The 22,861-nt window shown below is 66.0% G+C and overlaps 3 protein-coding genes across 5 annotated transcripts in view; 2 read left to right on the forward strand and 1 right to left on the reverse strand.

Annotated features, from left to right (window-relative positions):
• The window catches only part of AGRN (agrin), a 47,181-nt gene extending 31,311 nt beyond the window's left edge, over positions 1 to 15,870 (forward strand). Inside the window, exons 34-43 of one of the 3 annotated variants that reach the window (XM_082616324.1) lie at positions 11,797 to 11,833; positions 11,989 to 12,085; positions 12,328 to 12,407; positions 12,767 to 12,922; positions 13,134 to 13,265; positions 13,997 to 14,151; positions 14,257 to 14,324; positions 14,514 to 14,625; positions 14,735 to 14,832; positions 14,979 to 15,870. In XM_082616324.1, the coding sequence (XP_082472450.1) occupies positions 11,797 to 11,833; positions 11,989 to 12,085; positions 12,328 to 12,407; positions 12,767 to 12,922; positions 13,134 to 13,265; positions 13,997 to 14,151; positions 14,257 to 14,324; positions 14,514 to 14,625; positions 14,735 to 14,765 (868 nt within the window). In that variant the 3' untranslated portion in view covers positions 14,766 to 14,832; positions 14,979 to 15,870. Of the gene's footprint in view, positions 1 to 5; positions 1,440 to 11,796; positions 11,834 to 11,988; positions 12,086 to 12,327; positions 12,408 to 12,766; positions 12,923 to 13,133; positions 13,266 to 13,996; positions 14,152 to 14,256; positions 14,325 to 14,513; positions 14,626 to 14,734; positions 14,833 to 14,978 lie in introns of those variants that run through there. The other 2 variants (XM_082616323.1, XM_082616322.1) reach the window with 2 other exon arrangements.
• LOC309800042 (tyrosine-protein phosphatase non-receptor type 11-like) lies at positions 3,282 to 10,662 on the forward strand (the record flags this gene model as incomplete). The annotated part of the gene is made up of 3 exons (XM_082613854.1): positions 3,282 to 3,295; positions 9,195 to 9,317; positions 10,307 to 10,662. 3 exons carry the CDS (start codon positions 3,282 to 3,284, stop codon positions 10,506 to 10,508), a joined length of 339 nt encoding a protein of 112 aa, XP_082469980.1. The 3' UTR covers positions 10,509 to 10,662.
• A 791-nt stretch (positions 15,871 to 16,661) lies between the features above and the next one.
• RNF223 (ring finger protein 223) lies at positions 16,662 to 19,442 on the reverse strand. Its single transcript, XM_082616325.1, has 2 exons — positions 19,303 to 19,442; positions 16,662 to 17,850 (listed from the first exon to the last, which is right to left on the reverse strand). Exon 2 carries the CDS (start codon positions 17,839 to 17,841, stop codon positions 17,083 to 17,085), a length of 759 nt encoding a protein of 252 aa, XP_082472451.1. The 5' UTR covers positions 17,842 to 17,850; positions 19,303 to 19,442; the 3' UTR covers positions 16,662 to 17,082.
• Positions 19,443 to 22,861: the final 3,419 nt, after the last annotated feature.

Below are 22,861 nucleotides of genomic sequence, written 5' to 3' on the forward strand. Positions count from 1 at the left end.
TGCAGGTGGCCTAGAGAAGCTGCCTGTGGGCCAGGCCCTGCCCAAGGCCTACGGCACGGGCTTCGTGGGCTGCCTGCGGGACGTGGTGGTGGGTCGGCGCCCGCTGCACCTGCTGGAGGATGCCGTCACCAAGCCGGACCTTCGGCCCTGTCCTGCCCCGTGAGCCACAATGCAGCCACGACCCACCCCGCTGTAATTATTTTCTATTTTTGTAAACTTGTTGCTTTTTTGATATGATTTTCTTGCCTACGTGTCAGCCAGAGGGACTGCTGGCCCGGCCTCCCTCCCATCCAGGCAGGCGCGCTGCAGAGACAGACTTGGTGCCAAGGGGCTCCAAGGGGTTGGGGGAGGAATGCTGCACATGGAGGGCTTGGCTCACTCAGCAGCCTTGGGACGTGCCCCTCTGCCTTGGGACACCGTGTCCTGGCCTCTCAGGCTGCGCCTGCCCCGAGTATCCACTTGTGCTGGCCCCCGTGTTCCCCAGCCTGTCGGCAGGCCCTGCATACACACACGGCCCATGTTCCATCTGGTGAGGCCTGTGTCCCCAGAGAAGGTAGGCACTGTAGGGTGTACGGGGCCCTTCCTCTGTGCAAGCCCCACAGGGCCTCTCTGGGTTCCCGTCTGAGCCGCCCCTCCTCCCTGCCTGTGCTGGGCAGGACCAGCCTCACCAGGGCCCGCCAAGCCCAGGCCTCTCGAGCCAGTCCTGTGAAACGATGTCACTGTTGAGCCCACGCTGCGCCCCTCCCTCCAGCTGAGTCCACCTGTCCCAGGGCACTGGAGAGCAGAGGCCGGGCACAGGCCTGTTCAGGGCACCCTGGCCCGCAGCTGGCCCTGCCCATCCACCCAGCCACCCTGGGCATGGCTGTGTCCCCCCCTTCCCCCAAGGCCCCACGAGGAGCCCTGAGAGGGCGTGGGGCCACTTGTGACGTGGTGGACGTCACTGCCTGCTTGCCTGGGGGGGCCAGCATCCCCTCTTGAGGATGCACGTCCAGGCCTGGCCACCAACTGCAGAGTCTTTATGTACTGATTTTATTTGACAGCTGGGGTGGCGGGGCTGTTGTCTTTCCTATCCTGGCCCGAGGGCAGCTGAGGACACCGCACAGCAAACCTGTCCAGTTCTGGTGTGAGGAGTGGCTGTCCTTATCCAGGAGTGACCGGGAGCGGGCTGGGTGTCTAAGCCACACCAAGGGGCAGGTGCGGGGTGGTGGAGACGGCTGCAAAGCCAGAGACGCCTTAAACTGCAGTGTTAGGCCTCATCTGGTCCCGTCCCCCCAGCCGCCCTCACCTGTCCTGGTGGGGGTGGCAGCCCCTCCCCCAGCCCCTCCCCCAGCCCGGCTGGGCTGTCAGGCTCAGAGGCTGCAGGAGCCTCAGAAGTCCTGTTACTAACTCCCATCTGTGTTTGTGTCAATCACCGTGAAATAAAGTCTGAACACTTGCAAGAGGTGTTTGCGTCTGTCCACACCAACACCACTGCTCTTGGCCCCACCTGGCCCTGCGCTGCCCGCCCACCCGGCCGGCTCCTGCCCGGGAGCGCCTCGCTGAGCTTTGTGGTGGATGCAGGCTTCAAGCTCCCTTAGGTGGCTCTGGATGGAGGAGGGGGTCCTGTGCTGGGGTGGGGGCTGCTTTTGGCGAGGAGACCCTGAGCGGTGAGTGCGCACACTGTGGTGCGAGGGGCTGGCTGGGTGGGCCTGTGAGGCCTGCACCCCAGGTCGCCTCCTTAGGGATGGCGGGCCTTGCAGGCGGGCCGCAGCCCCCGCCACGTGTGCGTGCGTGTACGCGTCTGCACGTGTATCAGCCTACGTCTGGGTGTCTGTGAGCACAGGATGGGAAGAGGGGCTGCGAGGAGAGCGGGCTGGCGGTACTAAGGGCAAGGAGGGCCTCGGGGGAGCCAGGATGGGGCGGAGGTGAGGCCTGGGGGGAGGGAGCCCTGGTGGGCCGGTGTAGGCTGGACACGGCAGAGGAGGCACTGGCTGAGGCGCAGGGGCACCTGGGCAGGCCGCCTACTGCGTCTGGAGTGGCTGGGTTGAGGGGCTGAGGCCGCCTGAGTGGAGTCCAGGAGGCCGTGGGCTACCAGGCAGAGGGGAAGCTGGGCTGTGGCCTGGCACAGGAGGGAGTAGGTGGGCTCGGCTGAGCGAGGGGAGAAGAGACCCCCATGGTGGGAGGACCAGGAGAGGGCGCTCTGGGAGCTGATGCTTCCAGAGCGAGGGGAGAAGAGACCCCCATGGTGGGAGGACCAGGAGAGGGCGCTCTGGGAGCTGATGCTTCCAGAGCGAGGGGAGAAGAGACCCCCATGGTGGGAGGACCAGGAGAGGGCGCTCTGGGAGCTGATGCTTCCAGAAGGAGGGGCTCTCGGGGCAACCAGTGCTGAGGGTGCAGGACCCTCCCGGTTGTCAGGACCGTGAGGAAGAGGAAAAGCCAAGGAGGGCAAGGAGCACCCTCACCTGCTCTCAGCACCGGTGGTGGTGATTTGGGATCAGGGCTTGCAAGCAGCAGAAGGTTCCAAGCTGGTGGTGTACCACTCCTGAAAAGGTGGGGGGCGCTGGGCAGGCCCTGACAGCCCTAACGGGATCCCAAGGTTAGGAGCCCAGGCAAGGAAGGGTGGAACCCCCAGGCGATTGGCCAGCGGGCCCCAGGGACAAGCCGGCCTGGTGGGGGCAGTTGTAGCAGGAGCAAAGGCCCTGAGGTCAAGGGGGTGTCAGCATCACTTAGGAAGTGTGGCGACTAGGCGGGTGGCAGAGGTGGGGAGAAGGGGAGCCGGCAGCCCAAGCTAGGACGGCTAAGAGGGAAGAGCTGGTTATCACGTGGGCTCCCAGCTCCGCCCCTCTGGGGTCCCCCTCCGGGCCGCGGGGCGGGTGGGACCCGTTCCACCCGCTTCTCTACTTCCGAGCTCCTCCCCCCAGGGTGCGGGGAGTGCAGCCCCTCCTCCCCCAGGACGGAGGCGGAGCTGGAAAGGTTCTTGGGAGGAAAGCACCCAGACGAACAGGACGCATAATTAATCACTTTCCGCGCCGCTCGGACCAGGGCCGCCTGGCGCCTTCGCCCTCCGAGCCCGTGATGTCGCGTGAGCCCCTCGTCCTGAAGCCCGGCGCCCTGTGGAACTGGTGCAACCTCCCAGCACCGTAGCGAGACCTGAGGGCGCGGATCCTTTTAAGGGAGCTCTGGGGGGGCGTGGCCTCTAGGGTGGGCGGGGCGGTGTCCCGGTGGGCGGGGCTCCGGTGGGCGGATCCTCGAGGTAGGCGGGGCCTCCTCCGTGCGGCCGGAGCACCCTGAGCCCAGCAGACATGACCTCGCGCAGGTGAGCCCGGCCGCCCGGTGGCCAGAAGCCGGGACCCCACCACGTGCGGTTCCGGCCGACGGGCGCGGACAGGGGGTGCGGGCGAGATGCTCCCCGGGGCGCCTCCTGCTCCAGATCGGTGGCGCTCAGGCCTGACCTTCTGACAGCCGCCCCCTTCCACGCGTCCCGGGCCAGCGAGGCCCAGCCTCACCCCGGCGGGTGGATAGGACTCTTTCCGATTGGCGCCTGGGTCTGGGTGGGGGGGGTCAGAGGTACCCTGACCCTAGGGAATGGATGGTGCTCTCGGGTGGCAGTGGCTGGAGCCTAGAGCGGGCAGCACGTGTCAGGTCAGTAACAGACCCTCTCTCTCTCACTCCCCTGGACTCCTTGCCTTGTTCCAGGCTCGCTTTGGGCCACCAGAGATGTGTTACACCTGGCGGGGTCCCCCCTTGCCCCAGTCCTGAAACTGGGGCCGTCCTGGAGGCTCTGGTCTCCCCCTCTAGTCGTGGCCCCTTGACCTGCAAGGACCAGCCCTCCCTTGACAGGCTCACCCACCCCCCGCCCCGCCCCTCCTAAGGACCAGGTTTAGGGGTGAGCTTCCTGGCAGGGGTGTGTGTGAGACCCGGGACAGGGCTCAAGTCAAGCCAGCTTCTGGCCTCCGTGAAGAGGGAAGACAGGACGTGTACAGGAAGGGGCCCTTCCTGCCCTTTCCACCAGCCCCCCCACCCACCCCGGGGTGTGCACACACTCCTGTGAGCTCAGACCCCAGCTGGATGTGGACATCAGTGGCGAGCCGCAGTTGTGAGACGCCTGTCGCCACTTCCTGGCACATCTGGAACACCCCCCTCTGGGGCTTGGTGAGGCTGGAGGTCACAGGGAGGGTCGCCCTAAGACCCCGAGTGACTCCCTAGATCAGTGAGGGGGCTGGACAAGACCCGATCTGCGGGGCCAGGGCAGCGCGGCAGCGGTGGGGGCTCCAGAATCCCTAAGGGCTGTGGTGTGGCTGGCACGGCGGCCTGCGGCAGGGCCGAGGGCCTGCTCAGGCTCAGGAACAGTGGAGGTGGGTTGGGTCTCCAAGAACCTGTCAGCCCCAGAGGCCTGTGATTCCCAGGTTTAACATCCAGCTGGAGCTCAGGCAGGAGGATGTTTCGGGGTCTGCCTGGAACCACCCCTCCGGCTCCACTCGGCCTCACTCCTTCTTGTCCCCCAGGCAAGTTCTGGTGCTCAGAAAAGGTCATGTCCGTGTCATGTGCATGTGACCCTGGGCCAGCCTGGGAAAGCCCCGGGTGCGGCTCTGCCCGCCCTCGCCAACCCTCCCCGCCCCACCCTGTGATGACCATCTGGACTGTCACTCCTCTGGCCCCTGGGTCCCTGCCCACACCCCTATCAGGCCTGGGCAGGCCCAACCAAATCCCAAGCGAAGCCCATCCCCCTACACCTGCCCCCACCCTGTGGCGCCTTCCCATCGCCCTGTGGTTTGTGGGTCAACGGGCCCCGTCATCGGCACCACTCGCCCCAGGACTCCGGCGCTGTGGGCAGGGCTGGGGGCAAGTCCTGCCTAGGGCTGTTGTTTGATGTGTTGATACTGGTGCTTGGGAAGGAGCCGGGTCCTACGGGGAGCTGCTGCGCACCCTCGAGCTCCCGCCCGGTTCCAGATTGGAGAGGAAAGCGTGTCTCTGGCTAGTTCGGTTCTGCATAGACAGGACAGGCCTTGGTTCAGGTTCCTCTGGGACCAGGAGGGGCTGGGGGCGGGGGGATGGAGAAGAACACTGACTGTGCTCTGGGGTCCCCAGCCCCGGAGTTCCAGCCTGGGACCCTCCCCACTTGTCTGTGTATCTCCCACCATCATGACAATGTCTTCCCTGCAGGTGTGTCCAGCCCCTGTACCATGTGTGTAAGCATGTCGACAGGCCATTCATGGGTCTCCCAGGGTCCCAGGGTTGGAGCTGTGCCATCTACATTTGGGACACCAAGGCCACACAGAAAGCTGGACCAGACAGTGGCCAGTGGGCTCAGGCTGGGCTGTTCTTGGGCTCCGGAGCACTGACTGGACTCAGCTTGGCCTTGACAGGCCCAGGCTGTTAGACCCATGGGGAGCCCAGTGTGCCCTGCCCACCTCACCTGCCCCTCTCCCAGGCCTGCCTGACCATGTGACCAGGGCAGAGCTGAGTCACCGACCTGCCACTGAGCAGGGAGCCCTTTGGCACAGAAGTGACCCTGGTGTGGAGACTGGAGATGGGACCACCTCGTCCCACCCCTCAGCCAGGGGCCGCCGGCTGCGCCAGCCTGTGGACAACTGGCTCCACCGCTGGGCCTGGTCGGGGGAGCGAGGCCTACCTCGACCTGGGGTTGCAGCTGCTGTGGTGTGAGCTGCTGTGGCCTCTCAGGATACCCACCCCCGGAGATTTCCACCCGATAGACCCGGGGCGGCTTTCGGGGAGGAGAGCGGGACGGAAAGTGTGAGCGGGAGCCCCAGAAAGGACGAGCGACGTGCCCCTCCCCCCGCTCCGCGGCTCTGCTGCGGGGCCTCCCCCCTCTGCCCCTGGTCCCACGCTCTGGGCATCGCCCATCTTGGACTGGCGTCTGAGGCTGCTGGGACTGGGGGAGGCGGCATCTGGGCACAGGATGTGGTTCAGCAGAGTGGGTGGCCCCCGGGTGGGGGGGTCGGAGGCCTTCCTTTGGGTTCCAGTCCCCCCCACACACATGCTGCCATGTCTCTGACGGCACGAGGCCTTCGCCCTTTTCCTGGTGGCCTCGCCTCCTGTCCTGTGATTGGCCCCGGAGGGCATCATGTGGCAGCTCCTCCCCATGGAAGCCTTCCCTGGCAGCTTCATCTGCTGGACCACTCGACCAAATCACCCCCAGGTCCCACTCCTCTAGAGCCAGCGCGGGAGGGAGCTTGAGACCCCAGGCCCAAAAAGTGCCCAGGAAGTGCCCGGCTGGTGGTAGCCCTCCTTCCCCCAGGGAGAGCTGGATAGGAGCTCTGGGTGGCCCTGGGCAGGTCACCTGAGCTTCTGGGCCTCTCTGAACCAGTACAGGGACCCTGGGGAGCCACAGAGGTCAGAACGGAGCCTGTCCTCCCCGGGGCTCACGTCTGGTGATGAAGACACCGGGAGACAGGTAAACGCAGAAGCCTGTACGTGCCCGTCTGCTGTTGCACGTGCCACATGTGGAAGGTGGGGCAGTGATGCAGCTGCAGTGTTGATGGCAGGGGCAGCGGGATGGTCAGGGAGGGAGTGTGAGCCGTGCCCCGTAGGGCCGGCTGGAGGTGGCCAGGTGAGGAGTGAGGTCAGTGAACAGAGAGATGGACAACGGGGGGAGGGGCTTTCTAGTGGGGGGGTCCTTGAGGTGTGTGTGAGCGTCCTGGCAGCCACGCAGGACCACTGGCAAGGTTTAAACGGCTCTGATGTGCATTTTCTGAGAACCCTTCTGTCTGCCATGGCTCTGCTGAGGGTGAAGGATGAGGCCTCGAGGCCTGGAATCGATCCTGCTGTCCAGGCAAGAGCCGGTGGGCACTGGTCCCAGGGCGGTGGGAGAAGTGGTTGGTTCTGGGGTGTTTGGAAGTCAGGATAAGAGGGCACAGCGTTGGGAGAGTGCTGGGGAGTAGAGGGCAGGGACCTGAGTGATGGGCGGGCGGTGACCCCCTTCACTGAGTGAGGACTACATAGAAGAACAGGGCTTCAGGGGCCCTATGAGGAGTTTCGAATTTTGCAAACGTTAAGATAGAGATGCTGTTACCTTTCAGACAGAGATACTGGAAAGAGTTGTGTCTGAGCTTGAAGCTCAGCGCCCAGGTGGGGCTGGAGGTGTAGACAGTGCGTGGACGTGGAGACACGTGTAGGGCACAGGTGGTGGGGCTCCAACACCGCGGGGTCAGAAGGAGGAAGAGGACCCGGGCCGGCTGAGGTGGCAAAGCAGGGGAGTGTGGGGAACTCCCACGTGGAGTGCGTGCTTCTGGAAGGAGGCCCGACCACTGGTCCTGGGAGGCCGGGGGAGACCCTGAGAGCCCAGGGAGACAGGTCTGTGGGGACTCAGGCGCAGATGGGCAGTGTGGACCAGCATAGGCCACAGCTTTCTGTGATGCTGGAAGTCTTTCTTGCCCACCCGCAGTCGACAGCCTCCAGTGGCCACACATGGCTTTCAGCAGTGAAATGTGGCCACTGTGACCCAGGAACTGGGATTATGATTCTGCTGAATTTTAATCCATTCACCTGCACACCCCACACCTGCCATGGACTGTGCATCAGACGGTGCGATGTAGACTGAGCACAGTGGTTCCTTGGAGGGGTCAGGAAGGAGCTGATGGCAGGGACGAAGGGGGCCCAGGAGAGGCAAGGGAGCGGCAGGAGGACCGGAGGAGGCGTGCAGGCTGGCTTTTACGCAAGAGATGTGATCTGATTCCCATTCCAGAAAGATCTCTCTCAATGGGGCGAGATGGTACTGGGTCAGCTGTGGGGCGGGGCAGGGTCTGCCCAGGGCACAGCAGCCCCACCCCATTTGTGCGCGGGTTATGACTGTGAACAACTGGGCGGGGCCTGGGGGGTCGCAAGGCAGCAGAGCTGGAGTCGGGGGCCCCACTTTCCCACTGGATGCAGGATGGGGCAGGACTACCCCCAACACCGTGTGTCACCTGCGCAGTGAGCCAGGGACACACCTCTGAACCAGAGATCCCAAACCCTTCCTGCAGTGACCTTTGGGAGACACAGTGTTGCCAATGGAAGGCCAGTTACTGTGTCACAGTGTCCCTCTGGGGGATCGTGCAGGGACCCTGCTCTGAGACGCTCTGGGCCCACCGCACGAGTATGATTTAATACCAGGCCCAGAAATTCCTGGGAGACGCACGGAGACAGAAGCCACCGGGGTAAAGTTAACAGCAGTCATGACCTCAGCCGTGGGCTCATGTGCAGTCCTGATGAGGTCCCCCTGCCCCGTCCCCCCATCTCCTGCGGGAGGCTGTGAAGGTCAGTCCCAGGGCGGTGGCAGCGGCAGGGGTGGGGTTGAGTCCCTCTCAGCCTGGACCCCCAGCAGAACAGATGGTGACTCTCTGGGCTCGCCCAGCACCCACCACCCGTTCGTAGGTCACTCACTTCTGAATTCAAGTATGTTTGTTAATGCCCAGGCTCTGTTTTCAACCCTGCCGTACACACTGCCCTTGTGGAGCTTAAATCAAGGAGATAGACTACAAGCCAATAAATATGTAACATATGTCCAGAAGGTGACCAATACTGTGAAGAAAAATAAAGCAGAATAAGTGTCTAAGAGTGAGGGGAGAGGGTCCCTCTGTCACTCGATGTGGGCCGGGAGCGGAGAACAGCTGGGGCAGAGGCCCTGAGGGGCACGGCCTGGTGGGGGTGAGGGGCCGGGACTGGCAGGCGGCAACGGGGTGGGGGGCGCTCTCGGGGGTGACGGGCCTGTGGGCTGTGCTCTTGTTCCGGGGGTGCTGACCCAGTGACTGGCGTGCCATGCTGGGGTCCCTCGGGAGAGGGTGGTGGCCAGGACCGGGAGGGGCGGTGAAGGTTGGGGGGGGCCACCAGGGTCTGCTGCTGGGCTGTAAGGGGAGGAAGGGAGCCCTGGGTGGCTGTGGGGGGTCCCGAGTGCCTTCAGCTGAGCTGGGACGCCCGGTGGGCGGTGGGCGGGGGGAGAGACGGCCGAGGGCTTGAGCTGAGGTTCCTGCTGGTGTCCTTGTGGGGGCTCTGGAGGGGGTCTGCCCTCCCCACCTGCCACTGTGGGACAGTGTCTGCCCGTCTGTGTCCCCTGTGCCCCCCCAACGCCCCCTCCTTCCCCACGGACCTCAGACCCTGTGGTCACGGCTCAAGGACGGTGGTGAGTGCAGGGCAGCCCCAGCAGCCATTGTGGGTGTGGTCAGGACTGCCCAGTGATCCTGGCTCTCTCCGTCACCAACTTGCTGCCCTCATTCCAGGTGGTTTCATCCCAACATCGGCGGGGTGGAGGCGGAGCAGCTGCTCCTGTCCAAGGGCCAGCACGGGAGCTTCCTGGCAAGACCCAGCAAGAGCCGCCCGGGGGGCTTCACACTGTCCGTCAGGTGGGTGAGTGGTGCTGCCAGGTGTGGACAGGTCCCGAGGTCCCGCAAGACTTCAAGGGGTTGGAACACCCTCAGCTGGGGGCACAGCTGGGGATCAGGCTCCCCAGTCCTTCCAGAGGGGGTGGGCAGTGAGGACCCCTGCTGGGGATGAGATCTTCGGGGGGAGTCTGGCATTCCTGGCCAGGTGGCCTCTGGGCAGGAGGGGGCCACTTAGAGAGGCCCTCAGGGAGGGCTCCGTGAGGTGGGCTTCGGCAGGGCCTCCCTCCCACCCTCTGAGGGGCCTCAATGGCCGGGACTGTGCCCCCATCTCCTGGGGATGCCGCCCACTGGGGGTCTCACTGGAGCCCTGAAAGGGCCAATGTGCGGGGAGGATGGGCAGGAGGGGTCGCAACCAGCAGAGTGGACAGCCGGATCCGTGTCCACCTGGGTGAGGCGGGTCAGTCTGGGGTCTGGGGAGGGGTCTGCCCAAAGGGCTCCAGATCCTTCTGGGTTTTCTACTAAACCTGGGCAGCAGGCGGGACGAGGTTAGCCCTCAGGATGGACTTCCCTCACCTTGGAGACACAGACATTCTCCCCTGGGGCCTCCCAGGCCACACTGGGACACCTGGGGAAGCAGTCTCGGGGCCCCAGTCCCCCATCCTCTGGAGCCCCTGGGCAGGTGGTCTGGAGTAAGGCAGAGTCTGTCTGGAGAGGCTGCCCCAGCCTCAGCCTCCAGGCCAAGGGAGAGTCAGGCCTGTGATCGACAAGCCCAAGCTTGGCTGCCCCGGGGCAGTGGGGGTGGGGTGCCCACCACCCAGGGTGGGGCCCGGACACTGGCTGGACGGGGAGCTGCAGAGGGGAGGGGCCTGGCCTTGGCTGTGCTGTTCGTGGCAGGGGGACAGCAGAAGCCGAGATCTCAGGGCAGGAAAACCCCAGGGACTGTTCGGGAAGCTGAGGGTGGTGATGGGAGCAGCAACCCCCAACGGCGGCTGGCGCACCGGCCCTTCCAGGCGCCACAACGAGGTGACCCACATCAAGATCCAGAACACAGGCGACTACTACGATCTGTATGGAGGGGAGAAGTTCGCGACGCTGGCCGAGCTGGTGCAGCACTACACAGGCCAGCGCGAGGGGCTGCTCCGAGAGCGTGGCGGGGCCCCCGTGGAGCTCTGGCACCCGCTGAGCTGCCAGGACCCCACGTCGGAACGGTAAGCAGCTGGGTCTGCATCTAGCCAGGCATCTGTGTCTGCACAGGTGTGCGTGCGAGTGACCGAGGGGGCAGGGGCCGCTGGGCATGGCCTCTGGGTATCCTCTGCCCCCAGGACTCAGGGTCAGGCTCGGGCACAGCTGTGGCAAAGCGGAGGGAGCGTCCTGCACCCCCTCCCCTGGGGCTCTGGCCTCGTTCCTTCCAGGTCCCAGGCACCAGCCACAGGGGTGGGTGCGGGGTGGGAGGGCTGCAGACAGCCTGCCCCCTGCCCTCCTGGCTGGTGACTTGGGGAGAGCAGGTTCCCCCAGCCTCGGTTTCCCCATGTGCACTGCGGAGGTCTGAGCCAGCTGCAGCTGCCGAGGAAGCAGGGTGGGGCTGGCCTGGGGAGACCATCCTGCCCCTCCTTGCTGAGGACGAGGCTGCCACCTGGTGGTCAACGTGGGGCACTGCAGAGCCCGCCTGTCCTGCCTCCTGCTGCTTCCTGGGTCGGAGGAGGAGGGTCGGAGAGGTGGGCAGGGCTGACGGAGGCTGGCCTGGGTGCGGGTGCTGCCTGGGCCCCCCGAGGTCTGGGTGGGTCTGTGCCCCTCACCTGGCCAGGCCAGGGCCCCTGGTCTCACCTGTGCCGTCCCGGGCCAGGTGGTACCACGGGCACCTGTCTGGCAAGGAGGCCGAGAAGCTGCTGATGCAGAAGGGGCGTCCGGGCAGCTTTCTGGTTCGGGAGAGTCAGAGCAAACCTGGGGACTTCGTGCTGTCAGTGCTCACGCAGCAGCTGGGCAGGGCAGACCGCCAGGCACGCGTCACCCATGTCATGATCCACTTCCAGGTAGGAGGCAGTGGCCGGGGTTGGGGGGTGACCCAGGGGAGGGGGCACCACCGGCCGCTCACTGCCGCACCCACAGCCAGATGGGAAGTACGATGTGGGAGGTGGCGAGCGGTTTCACACCCTGGGAGATCTGGTGGAATGCTACAGGAAGAACCCTCTGGTGGAGAGGTCGGGGACCGTAGTGCACCTCCAGCAGGTACGCCCCTGGGCACCTGAACCTCGGGCTCTGAGGGGGCTCCTCCACCTGGCGGGGCAAGGGATTCTGGCACGGCCCCACCCGGGAAAAAGGACACCAGGCTGGCGCAGGGTGGCCGAGGGCAAGGGTGTGGGGGCCGGGGCACTGTGGGGCCCACTGGACCCTGCTAAGCTTGGACGCGGGCCTCTCCCTGCCAGCCCCTCAAGACCACGAGAATCAGCGCCACAAGCATTGAGAGCCGTGTGCGGGAGCTCAGCGAGGCCATGGATGCCAGCGAGAAGGCCAAGCTGGGCTTCTGGGAGGAGTTCGAGGTGCCGGGCTGCTGCCCACTCCCCCCAACCCGGCCCCGACTCCCATCCTCTGGGGCTGTGGCAAGGGCCAGCAGAGGGGCGTGGGTCAGGGGGTGTGGGTGTTGAGGGCTCCGGGGAAGGGTTGGGGCCACGGGCTAAAGCCCCGCTTCCCCCAGATGCTGCAGCAGCAGGAATGCCGGCTCCTGTATCCCCGGAAGGAGGGCCAGCGGCTGGAGAACAAGCCCAAGAACCGATACAAGAACATCCTCCCCTGTGAGGCCAGGGCCTGGGGCCACATGGGGGGCCAGGGCTCCATTCACCACATTCACGGGCCCATCTGGCAGAGGGGTCCTGGGGGGTGAAGGCAGGGGTCATTCCCCATCAGCGGTGTGATGCCCCCTCTTGCCCTTTTGTCCTTTGTCTCTGCTCACCACGGGTCAGCGGGCCAGGAAGCAGGTAGGGTCCACGAGCATCCCCTCTTCCCTGGAGACCGAAGCAGCTTCTTCCCTTCCCAGTTGATACCACCCGTGTCATCCTTCGTGATGTGGAGGACAGCGCGCCTGGAGCCGACTACATCAACGCCAACTACATCAGGGTCAGTGTGCATGAGGTGTGGGTGGCCAGCTGCATGCGTGGCCCCGCGTGGATCAAACACCAGTCACCCCATCCCCCAAAATAATGAGCCTGGAGCTCGTGAAGTGATCTGTGGACGTTGGCAAGACAGTAGATATTCAGGGGCACAGTCAGATATTCAGGGTGCAGCAGTCCACAAGGGGTCCTCAGAAGGGTCCTCAGAGCCTGCTGGACTAAATATTGGTTCTAAGACCCTCCCACCCTCGGCAGACTGTGTGTGAGCCGTTGGGCTACTTTGCATATCATTTGCATCAACTTGCATTGGTCCTCTGGCACTTTAATTCCTGGAAACAGCAGGCAGTTGACCCCACCTCCTTTCAGAGTGACCCAGAGGAGAAGCCAGGCCGTGGACCAGGAAAGGTGTACATCGCCACCCAGGGCTGTCTGCCAACTACGGTGGCTGCCTTCTGGGCCATGGTGCACCAGGAGAACACGCGTGTCATCGTCATGACCACCAGAGAGGTGGAGCGAGGCCGGGTAGGGGCTCAGGATCGTGTTCCTCCCCTCCTCCTGCCGTTTGCCCCACTGGACCGGTGCTGGTGCTGGCCCAGCCTTGCTTCTTCAGTCTTAGGGGTGCTGGGGGAGCAGGGAGGGCACTGAAGAGACCCCGTGTGTGTCCCACAGGGCAGAGGGGCAAGGGTGCTGGTGGTCTTCCAGTATGGCTGATGCCATGCCCCCACCCTCCCAGAACAAGTGTTTCCGATACTGGCCAGAGCTGCATGGCAGCCAAGAGTATGGCCGCCTGCGTGTGTGCAACGTTGCTGAGCACCAGGCCCAGGGCTATTGTGTGAGGGAGCTGCAGGTGTGGCGGGCAGACCAGGTGAGACTGGAGGGCAACGAGACCTGTGGGGCCAGGGTCAGAGTGGTCGGGAAGTCCCCGGGTCTGCGCTGGGGTGAGGAGGCCCTGGGCTGGCCCTGCCTCCACCCGACCCCACTGGCCCTGGTGGCTTCCACGTCCCTCAGTCCAGTGGGCACAGGCTTGGCGTGGGCTCTGCTGGGCAGTGTTCCCAATCGGGCACGTCCTCAGCCACAGTTGCCTGGCTCCAGGGCGGCCTCACACCCACATGCACCTCTCCCTCCGGTCCTTCCCTGGGCCGTCTCAGCACCTTCGGCCTCCTTTGTATGTTAGTGGCGCCCATTCCTGTCCCAGGCACAGATCCCTCCTGGCCAGTTCCCTTTGTCTAACCACCTGGGGGGTCCTGCCAGCCTCTGCATTTGGCCTTTCCCAAATAGAATTCACTTCCCAGAAAGCTGCTCCCTCCCCCAGACGTCTTTCTTCCTTTCCCCGGGCACCTGAGCCTCCTGGGGGCCATCTGGGGGTCCCCCAAGCCCTGAATCCCATCTTTTCCTCCCACTCCCTCTTGCTCTGTCTGGGCCCCGCTGGTCACTCCTTCTGGCAAACCCCACCGCGCCACAGCCTGCCTCCTCCCGGTTCAGTCCCTGGGCCCCTCCCCACCGAGGGTCACAGCAGCGTCAGCCCCGACACTGCGCGGGGCGCCTGGGACCTGCCCAGACCCCCCCGGTTGGCGCTCACCAGCCCGCCCTGCCCAGGAGGAGTCACCGCGCACAGTGACGCACTGCCAGTACTTCGGCTGGCCGGACCACGGGGTCCCGGCCGAGCCCACCGGCGTCCTTGGCTTCCTGGACGAGGTGAACCGGGCCCAGAGCAGCATGCCAGGGGCCGGACCCATGGTAGTGCACTGCAGGTGCGACCAGGGACGGGGCGGGGCTGGCGGCACAGGTGCCACCGGGGAAGGGGCCACGGCTTTGTCCCACCAACTGGCCACAGGCCTCCTGGTCCGTCCCCACAGCGCCGGCATCGGACGCACTGGCACAATCATTGTGATTGACATCCTGGTGGACGTCATTCGCAGGCAGGGTGAGCCACCCCAGGCAGGCCCCGCCCCGCAATCGAGCCCCGCCCCTCCCATCTAGCCCCGCCCCGGGTGCCTGCCCCTCCCCTTCCATCTAGCCCCGCCCTCCTGCAGTTGCCGGCCCCGCCTATTTCATCTGGCCCTCCCACCTCCTCCCTGCCTCACCGCCCCGCCCTGAGCTCGCTCATCCCCAGGGCTGGACTGCGACATCGACGTCCCCAAGACGATCCAACATGTGCGGCGGCAGCGCTCGGGGATGGTGCAGACCGAGGCGCAGTACAAGTTCGTGTACCTGGCGCTGCAGCGGTACATCCGGGGCGAGCAGCTACGCCTGCGCGAGCAGGTGGGGGCAGGGCCGGGCCGGGGCGGAACCTGCGGGGGCATCACCATGGTGACCAGCGGCCCCTCCCCTCAGCGCGAGCCGCACGAGGAGCGCGACTCCCTGAAGGTGGGCGCCTCGCCCTCCGACCCTGGCTGTAGCCCCGGACCCGCGCCGTCCCGGGCGCCGGCGGCGTGAGTGGGGCGTCGGGGACTGGGGTTGGGGGGGGCGGAGTCCCGGCAGGGAGGCCTCGGGGGCGTGGCCCGGGCGTGGGGGCGTGGCCCGGGCGAGGGGGCGGGATCGCAGGTGGCCCCCAGCCGAAGCCCGTCTCCGCCCGCAGCACCCCGGAGGCCTCCGGCCACGTATACGAGAACCTGCTGCGCCTCTGGCCGTGAGGGCCCCGAGTGCGCGCGCCCCGAGTGGGGCTGGAGCCGTGCAAGAAGGCGGGAGCCCAGCAAGGCCGGCCCTCGCGTTCCTCCAAAGGACTGTGTTTAGGACTGTGCAGACCGGCGCCCAGCCCGGATAGTTGCGGGGTTGGGGGGCGGGGGTCCCGGGTCTAGCCCCTCAGACCCTCCCTGACCAGGTCTGCACGTCCAGAAATGGTGAGGGAAGGTCAGGAGATCCGGTGTCCCTGCCCCTCCTGGAGGAGAGGAGGCAAGGCTGCAGGGCTGCGGTTTGTCTCAGTGTGGGAGGCCACCAGTGACCACCTGCACGGCGCAGTGACTATGTGTGACCTTGTGTGTGCCACACGTTTGAGTGTCAGCCTGTATGTGGGACTCGAGTGACCAGCAAGTGAGTGCCAGTCTGTGGTCACCAGCGTTTGTGCCCCTCTGCCCTGCATCCTGCATGCCCCCCACCCCTTCAGAGCTGCTTCTCAGCCCTGCCCACAGCTGTGGTCTAGGACGTGGCCCAGGCAGTGGCTCAGTCCCTGCCGTGTCCAGGCCTAGCCCAGACCGTCACATTGCGGTCATGTGTAGACATGTTTGTTGAATGAGAGAATATGTGACGTGCTCGTGTGACCACGGTGATGAGGGTGAGGTTCCGTGTGTGCCTGCCTGGTTTGTGATGGTGTGATGTCACTGGCTTGTGGTCCACCACAAGCTGCACCCTCCCATCACGGATGTCCCTGTGGCTTTGTGGTCTCCTCAGTAAAATGCCTTCTTCGCAGTTCTGCGTCTTTGTCGGGGCCTGGAGAAAGGGAGCATGTGGGTCCCCACGACTGGGCCCAGCTTCCCCAGGGTGTCCCTGAGCCAGAGGCCCAGCTGGTAGGAGCAGGAAGTCCTGGGCTTTGGGGTGAGGGGTGAGGAGGCTGGACCTGTGCAAGCCGGGACCGGCCTGGCCTCTCTGCCATGCCAAGCTGGTGGTGCAGGATTCCTGGGGCTAAGGGCAGAACCGGGTGGGGGAGGGGTGGGGGTTGGCAGGACTCCTGCCCGCCCTTGCGACACTCGCTTCACCAGCCAGGCCTGGCCCGGGAGGGTCTGCTGGAGGAACCTGAGGTCTGTGGGTCTTCAGGACACGCTGGTTGTCGCCAGCCCCGCTTCTGTGCACACTTGGGCTTCGGTTCCCGGGGCCACGGGGTCCTGCGGCCCTCCAGTCAGGGCTCCAGGCAGGACTGTGGGGCCGTGACTTCTGGGGGATGTGGCCTGGTGTGACCATGGTGGGGGCTGGGGAGGAGGGCTCTGGACCAGGCCAAGGCCCCACACCAGTCCCGCCTGCCCCAGGTGCTCCGGGCCCTCCCCATCTCCCTGGGAGAGCCTCACGGCCCCGGGGGCAGCCAGGTCCAGAAGCACCACAGCCCATCCACAGCCCAGAGGGGACCCTCTAGAACCCGCGGCCATCCACCCTAGGTGCTGCTGGGAGTGCGGTCCAGTGGGGGTGTCCTCTGGATTGAGGGTCTTTGCGGAAGGGGCAGACTGGGGGCTTTTCTGGAGGGAGAGGCTTAATGGTGCAGGAAGGAGGACACAGAGGGTGAGGACCCGTTACCACTGCGAGTACAAAGTAATGTATTTAAAACTGTACAGTTCAGGAGGGTGGGCTGGGCTCCCTGCCACTGCCCTCTGTCCCCCTGGCCACCCAAGGGGAGGGGCCAGCCCTGCCTGGGGAAGGGAGGAGCCGTGGGCGAAATGTGAAAATCAAAGAAAGATGGCGAGCCTGCTCCCTTTTCAGCAAGGGGCTGGTCTTGCGGGCGATTCACAGTGTGTACGGGGAGGGGGCCTCGCCAAGCTCTCTCCTGGACCTCAGTCTCCCCATCTGCAAGATGGAAGTTTGGAGGGCGGCCTCTGGGGCCCATAGGGATCTGTGATCCCTGGGAGCTCGGGGGACCATTTTGTCCACCCGATAGGAGCCAGGCCCAGAGAGCGGGGGGCAGGTGTACCGAACCGGGTATGGGTTCCTCAGAGATCCCAGGGGGCTCCTCTGGGATCCTGGGGGTGGGGGCGGTAACCCTAGTTGTCAGCCAGGGACCCAAGCGAGAAGGTGGTGGCGGCTGTGGCGGCGGCGGGGGGCGGCCGGGGGAGGCAGTGCAGGCTCCCGGTCCTGAGCGCGCACTGCACGGGCCAGAGCACCACGCAGAAGAGCGCAAACAGCAGCGCCGCGATGAGTGCCGCGCGCTTCCAGTCGCTGCGGTGCGCCCAGCAGCGGGCCAGGCAGCCCCGACGGCGGGCAGGGCCCGGGGTGGGCACGGGCGCTGTGGGCGTGGCGGGCTTGCTCGGGCTCACGTCCACATACACGAAGCCAGGCGCCGCAGGGCCAGGCGCAGAAGGCGGCAGGCGGCAGCACAGCTTGGTGCCCTCCAGCCACACGGGCTCTTCCCGCCGCAGGTGTGCCGGCATCCGAGCCTGCAGCTGGCGGCTGGTGTGCAGCGCGGGGGCCCCGGCAGCGGGCATGGCCGTGGGCCGCCGGCAGAACGGGCAGGGCACGGCCTCGCTACCCGGCTGGCCTGCGGGCTGGGTGGCTGCCATCCGTGCAAGGCACTCCAAGCAGAAGACATGGGTGCAGGAGAGCTCCTTGGGTGTCTTGAAGATGTTGTCGTAGCCCGAGAAGCAGATGGAGCACTCCAGAGGGGAGGCCACTTTCTCTGATCCAGGGGTGCCAGGGGACCTGGGGCTGCCGGCCGAGCCGGGGGACCTGGGCACTGTGGCTGTGGGTCTGCTCCTGCCGGCAGGCGGCGTGGCCGTGTGCCACACCTGCGGGCCTGATGACATGGTTCTGGGCTGTGGGACAAACAGAGATCCCTGTGAGTGACCTCAATTGCCCCTTTCCTTCAAGGTCTGTCTGTCGCTGTCTCCCTGTCCCTTTCTTGCATCACCCAGAGATTCCGGGAAGGACACTGCCCACCTGCAGGCACCCCCACCAAGTCCCACCTGTCCCTGGCTCAAGGTCTTTCTGCTCAAGTTGTAACCCTGCGCTCCCCAGCCCCTCACCTGCTGAGTCAGGGCTCAGCATCCTGGGGTGTCCCAGCCTGCCTGGGCCCTGTGGACCACTGCTCTGTAGACTCCTCCCACCAGCCCTGGCCTACCTGGACGTGCCACTGGGCAGAAATAAAGGTGATGATGACAATGGCCCACAACAGTTACTATTTACATCGGGGCTCTGCCGGGGTGGGCCCGGGGCACGTGATACAGAACAGCCACGGTGCAGAAGAGGCAGCTCAGAGGCTGGGGTGACAGCCAGTGGGACCCGGGCTCTCACGGGAGGAGTGTGGCTCTGGGTCAGGTGGAGTGGGTTTGAACACAGATCCCAGTGTGGGCGGCCGATTTGGTTGGCGCGCACCCGATCTGCGGGCAGTTGTGTGAGGGTGGGTGCCAGGCCTGGCTGGGTGAGGGTTGGGACTCTGGATCTAGAGCCGGCCTGAGCTGGATGCGCTGCGGGAGACTGGAGGGCCTGAGCAAGCCTGGTGGCCGTGGCCCGAGGAGGAGGTTTGTCTCCCAGCTACGGCCTGAACCTGCAGGGCCACCTGATGCTGGCCCTCAGGGCCTGGAAGTGCTCCTCAGCCTGTGGCCAGGGGAGCGGGGGGGGCGGGGTGCTGGACGAGCCCCAGCCACCGTCTCTAGGCCGGCCCGCCCCCGGGGAGGGTCACACCAGCCACAGCTGCCGTCGGGAGGCAGTGGGACGTCCTCCCCCTCGCCCGCTGCCCCTTCACGGGGCCCAGGCCTCCTCCCCAGGCGGCCACGTGGCTCCTGCTTGGGGGAGGGCAGGTAAGGGGCTGACTCGCCCTTCACCTTCACGACGGACAGGGGAGGCCAGGGCCTTGGGAAGACGCCGGCCACGTGACCCCATGGAGCCCAGGAGGCCCCCCAGGGGTGACCTGACCCTGACGTGCTGGTCAGTCCAGGAGGGATGGTGGGGTGACTTCGCAGGGACGTGCCACGAAGGCTCAGGTGTTGCTGCCTCCTGACGGGGACCGCTGTGAGTCACGGTGACATCACCGTGATGTCACCAGTGCCCCGGCATGGCAGCATGAGATGTCATCACGTTTGGTGCCAGCAGTTGCCGCAGGCCAGGCCGCAGCCTCAGCAGGGTCTGGGGGTGCTGCGGGCTGTCCTCCCCCAGCCAGTTCACCCCACATAACCGGTTCCTTGGCATGGAGGCCCCACCCCTCTGAGGAGGTGCCCCACCCTGAGCCTGTACAGGTGAGAAGTGAGTGCCAGCTGAGCCGGCCTTACCTGGTAGCTGGGGTCAGCGGGGCCCGGGCACGACCCTCTTGGCTGGCACGGCCAGGTTGAGGCCCTGAGCTCACTCGTCCGGACAGCGCTGGGTCCTTCCCCTCCAGGCCAGGCCGGCCTGTGCACTGCCTGGCTGCTGTTCCTCTCGAGGGCCGCCGGGGGGCGGGGGTGGGGGCGGGGGGCGGGGGGCGGGTGTGTGTCCTCCTCCAGGTGTAGAGCGCTGTCTGAGGCAGGTGTCAGTCCTCTGGGCGTGGGCTCCCGGCAGGTGTATTTATATGCTTGCTCGGGATCATGCTGGCCAGGGGCGCGGCCCACTTCCAGGATTGGCTGGCCTCCTGTCCTGTCCCTGGCAGGCTGGGCAGCCAGCCGAGGGCGGGGAGTCAGAAGTGAGAGGTCTGGGGTGGAGCCTGGGGGGGGGGGGGCTGGGGGTCAGTAGGGATCTGTAGTCTGGGCAGGTCTGGGGGGGTGGCTGGATGCCTGGTTGAAAGCTCTCCCCTACCCCCATGGCCCCTGAGATGCTGGAGCAGCCCCTCCGGAAACAGATCTGCTCACCAACCCTGTTCCAGGTGGCGGCACCTGAGCTCCTGGGTGGGCCCCCCGGAGGGTCCCTGCCCCTCGCCCCAGCGCCCACCTCATCCGCGCGGCTGCCCCCACCGTAAGCAGCACCACCCGAACTGGGGCTTCTGCTGACCCCGCCCATCCCCCCCCACTTACAGCCTTTGGGGGCCTGGAGGGAACTCCCTGCTCCGGGTCCAGAGAGTGGGGTGAGGGGTCAGGGCTGGGAGCACCCACGGGCTGAGCCAGGGGTGAGGGCGGGCCAGGCGCCAGGCTGGCCACAGGAACTTGTTTCAGGGGAGCCAGGTCTGCTGGGGCACCTCAGTTACACACGTAGGGCAAGGACTCCAAGGAAGCGCCCACTCAGCCAGGGGAGCCGGAAGTCTCCCCGGGGGACGGGGAGCACTTTCAGCCAGTAGGTACGGGGTCCCAGCAGCCCGCAGGGCCAGCCTGTGCAGAGGCCTGGCTGGAGGCCAGGACGCAGGGGTGAGGCTGTGCCAGAGGGCCCTGGGTCCTAGCCAGGGGCTCCCCCATCTGACACTGGATCCTGGCCCCAGGGTCACAGCAGGCTCTCCCCCACGCCCCGTGGCTTCCCTGCCCCCACCCCCCAGCTGCACGCAGCACACCTCAGTGTGCACCTGATCTAGACTTGGGGCCCAGCCCACCTGAGATGGGACCCCAATCACGAGCCTGTGGGGAGGGGATGCTGGGCTTGGTGAGGCTGGGAGCAGTGGTCCACCCTGGTGGGGGACGGCCCACCTCATCCCCGCCCACCAGGTAGGGGCCCCCTGACCCCTCAGTGGGTAGTCCAGGACCCCCGGAGGCTGCCCAGCCCCAGTAGCACTAGGAGAAGCACTGACAGCCAACAGAAGTCAGAGGTCAGCAAGAGGAAGACCCTCCCTCAGGGTTAGGAAGTGGGTGCACAGAGCAGGCTGCCTGGGCCAGACCCCAGGAGAAGCCACAGCGGGATGGGAGGGCAGCCAGGCCTGCAGCCACAGGGAGGCTGAGGTGTGGGGTGGCTGCGGGAGGGGAGGGGACCTGGGCTTAGGAAGGGGCTGGGGCTCCCCTGTGTGCTCCAGGAAGGCGGAGGAGCCTCAGCCAGGGGCTTGACCAGGGGGTGGGGCTCAGAGGGGGAGGGTGGGGACTCGGAGAAGGAGTGGGGACTCGGAGAAGGGGTGGGGGCCCAGAGAACGAGGAGTCTCTGTGAGGGGCGGGCCAGTCCGTGTGTGACGGGGCTCTGGTTCCCACGAGCGTCGTGACTCAGGGTCGGTCACATGCCGCCTCCAGGAAGCGTCCTCGGTGCTCTGAGGACACCTTCCCAAGGGTTCCTGGGAATCTCCGAGCTCCTCGGTGGACAGTCAGTGCCCAGAGGCAAGGGGACAGGAACACCTGAGGGATGTGCCATCTGGGGTGGTGGCCAGGGCTCACCGCACGGGATCTCAGCACATTTGGGGCCCACCTGGTCCCCACACACCTGCTCGCTCTCCACCTTCACACGGGAAGAGCAGCTGCTCCAGGTGTGAGCGTGGGCTTCGCCTGAGTGGCCGAGCTGTTCACCAACCCACCCCGGCTGGGTGTGCGAGCGCACGTGTCTGCGTGTGCAGGTGTCTGCGTGTGCACGTGTGAGGGGAGCATGGCGGCCGGCACGTGACCCCGGGGCTGGGACTCACTTGCCGGACCAGGCAGAGAATGAGGCCCGCGGCGAGCACCCCCATCCAGTCGCGGCTCTCAGATGTGGGGTCCCGGAGCCCTCAGGACACCTGGGAGTCCTGGGCTGGACACAGAAGCTGTCCTTGGCCAGAGGGGCAGGAGAGAGGCCTGCCCCCCAAGGCCCCCGCTGGCCACGGCCCCCCTGCCCCCAGGACTGGGGTGAGGACCGGCTTCAGATCCCTGAGGGCTGCCGGGGGCACATGAAACAGCCAGTGTGGGGAGGTCCCCACACGGGCGTAGATTCTGGTGTCCCCCACAGGTCAGAGGCTGGGCTGAAGCAGGGGCTCGGGGGGCGCACTTGCGCCCGGCCTCCCCTACCGCCCGCCCATCCCCACACACACTCTGGGCTCCCGACAGGCTTGGTGAGGCCCTCTGGCCTCGAGGGGACTCCTCCGGTCCTGTCCCTCCAGCATCCAGCAGTGAGCTTGGTCCCCAAAGTCGGCCTGGCCTTGGAAGCCAGCTCCTGCTGGGGCCCGGTGCCCAGGCCCCTGCCAGGCCCTCTGCCCTCGGGTCACCCCCCCCAGGCCCCGCTCGCCCTGCCCTGTGCTCCCACCTCCCACCTCTGCAGTGGGTGCGGCCTCTTGCTGACCTCTGACTTCTGACAGCTCTGGGTGCTTCTTCGGCGCTGAGTGAGCGGATGAATGAACGAGCAAGCTTCAGCGTGACCCCAGGGCCGTGCCCACCACCCGCCCCAGGCCGGGCTCACCTCCCGGGGCATGGGGTTCCCCGTGGTGGTTGACACAGTGGGGCTGGGAGGGGACGGGTGCCCCACCTGCCTGCTTTGGCCTGAACTGATTACCCCACACATTGGCCTTATCTTGGCTTCTTACGTGAGGGCCTGGAGTCCGGGTGAGGAACGGGTGACGGAGAGAAACTGGGGAGGCGGCTGTGCATGGTGCCCGGCCCAGACGCCCTGCCCCTGCCGGCTGCCCCACCCCCATCTCGGGTGCCCCCCAACCCTGCCCACTGCTTTCTGGCCAGGATGCCCATCAGGGTCATGGGTTCACGAGTCCAGTGATGCCCCCCCCAACTATTTGGGGGCCTGAGACAGCCGCACCCAGGCCCAGGGGTCTCTGGCAGCTGAGAGCCCAAGGGGCCAAGCCACACAGGCCTGGGAAGTCAGGGGAAGCATCTCAAGTGTGGGGACCAGAGGGCTGCAGGTTCAAATTCAGAGTTGAGTTTTGCCGCCGGGGATGGGGCACAGCTGAGGCTGGGGGCTGCAGGCAGGGCCGGGGACAGGACATTCGAGAAGAGGGGCTCTGGGGGGCCCTGGGGAAGCCGAGGGTCATCTTGT

The sequence above is a fragment of the Mesoplodon mirus genome (assembly GCF_964341445.2).
Source record: "Mesoplodon mirus genome assembly, chromosome: 3".
Classification (NCBI taxonomy): domain Eukaryota; kingdom Metazoa; phylum Chordata; class Mammalia; order Artiodactyla; family Ziphiidae; genus Mesoplodon; species Mesoplodon mirus.

Excerpts from the sequence above, each read along its gene's own strand:
- RNF223 (XM_082616325.1), bottom strand. The coding sequence starts at position 17,841 with ATGTCATCAGGCCCGCAGGTGTGGCACACGGCCACGCCGCCTGCCGGC.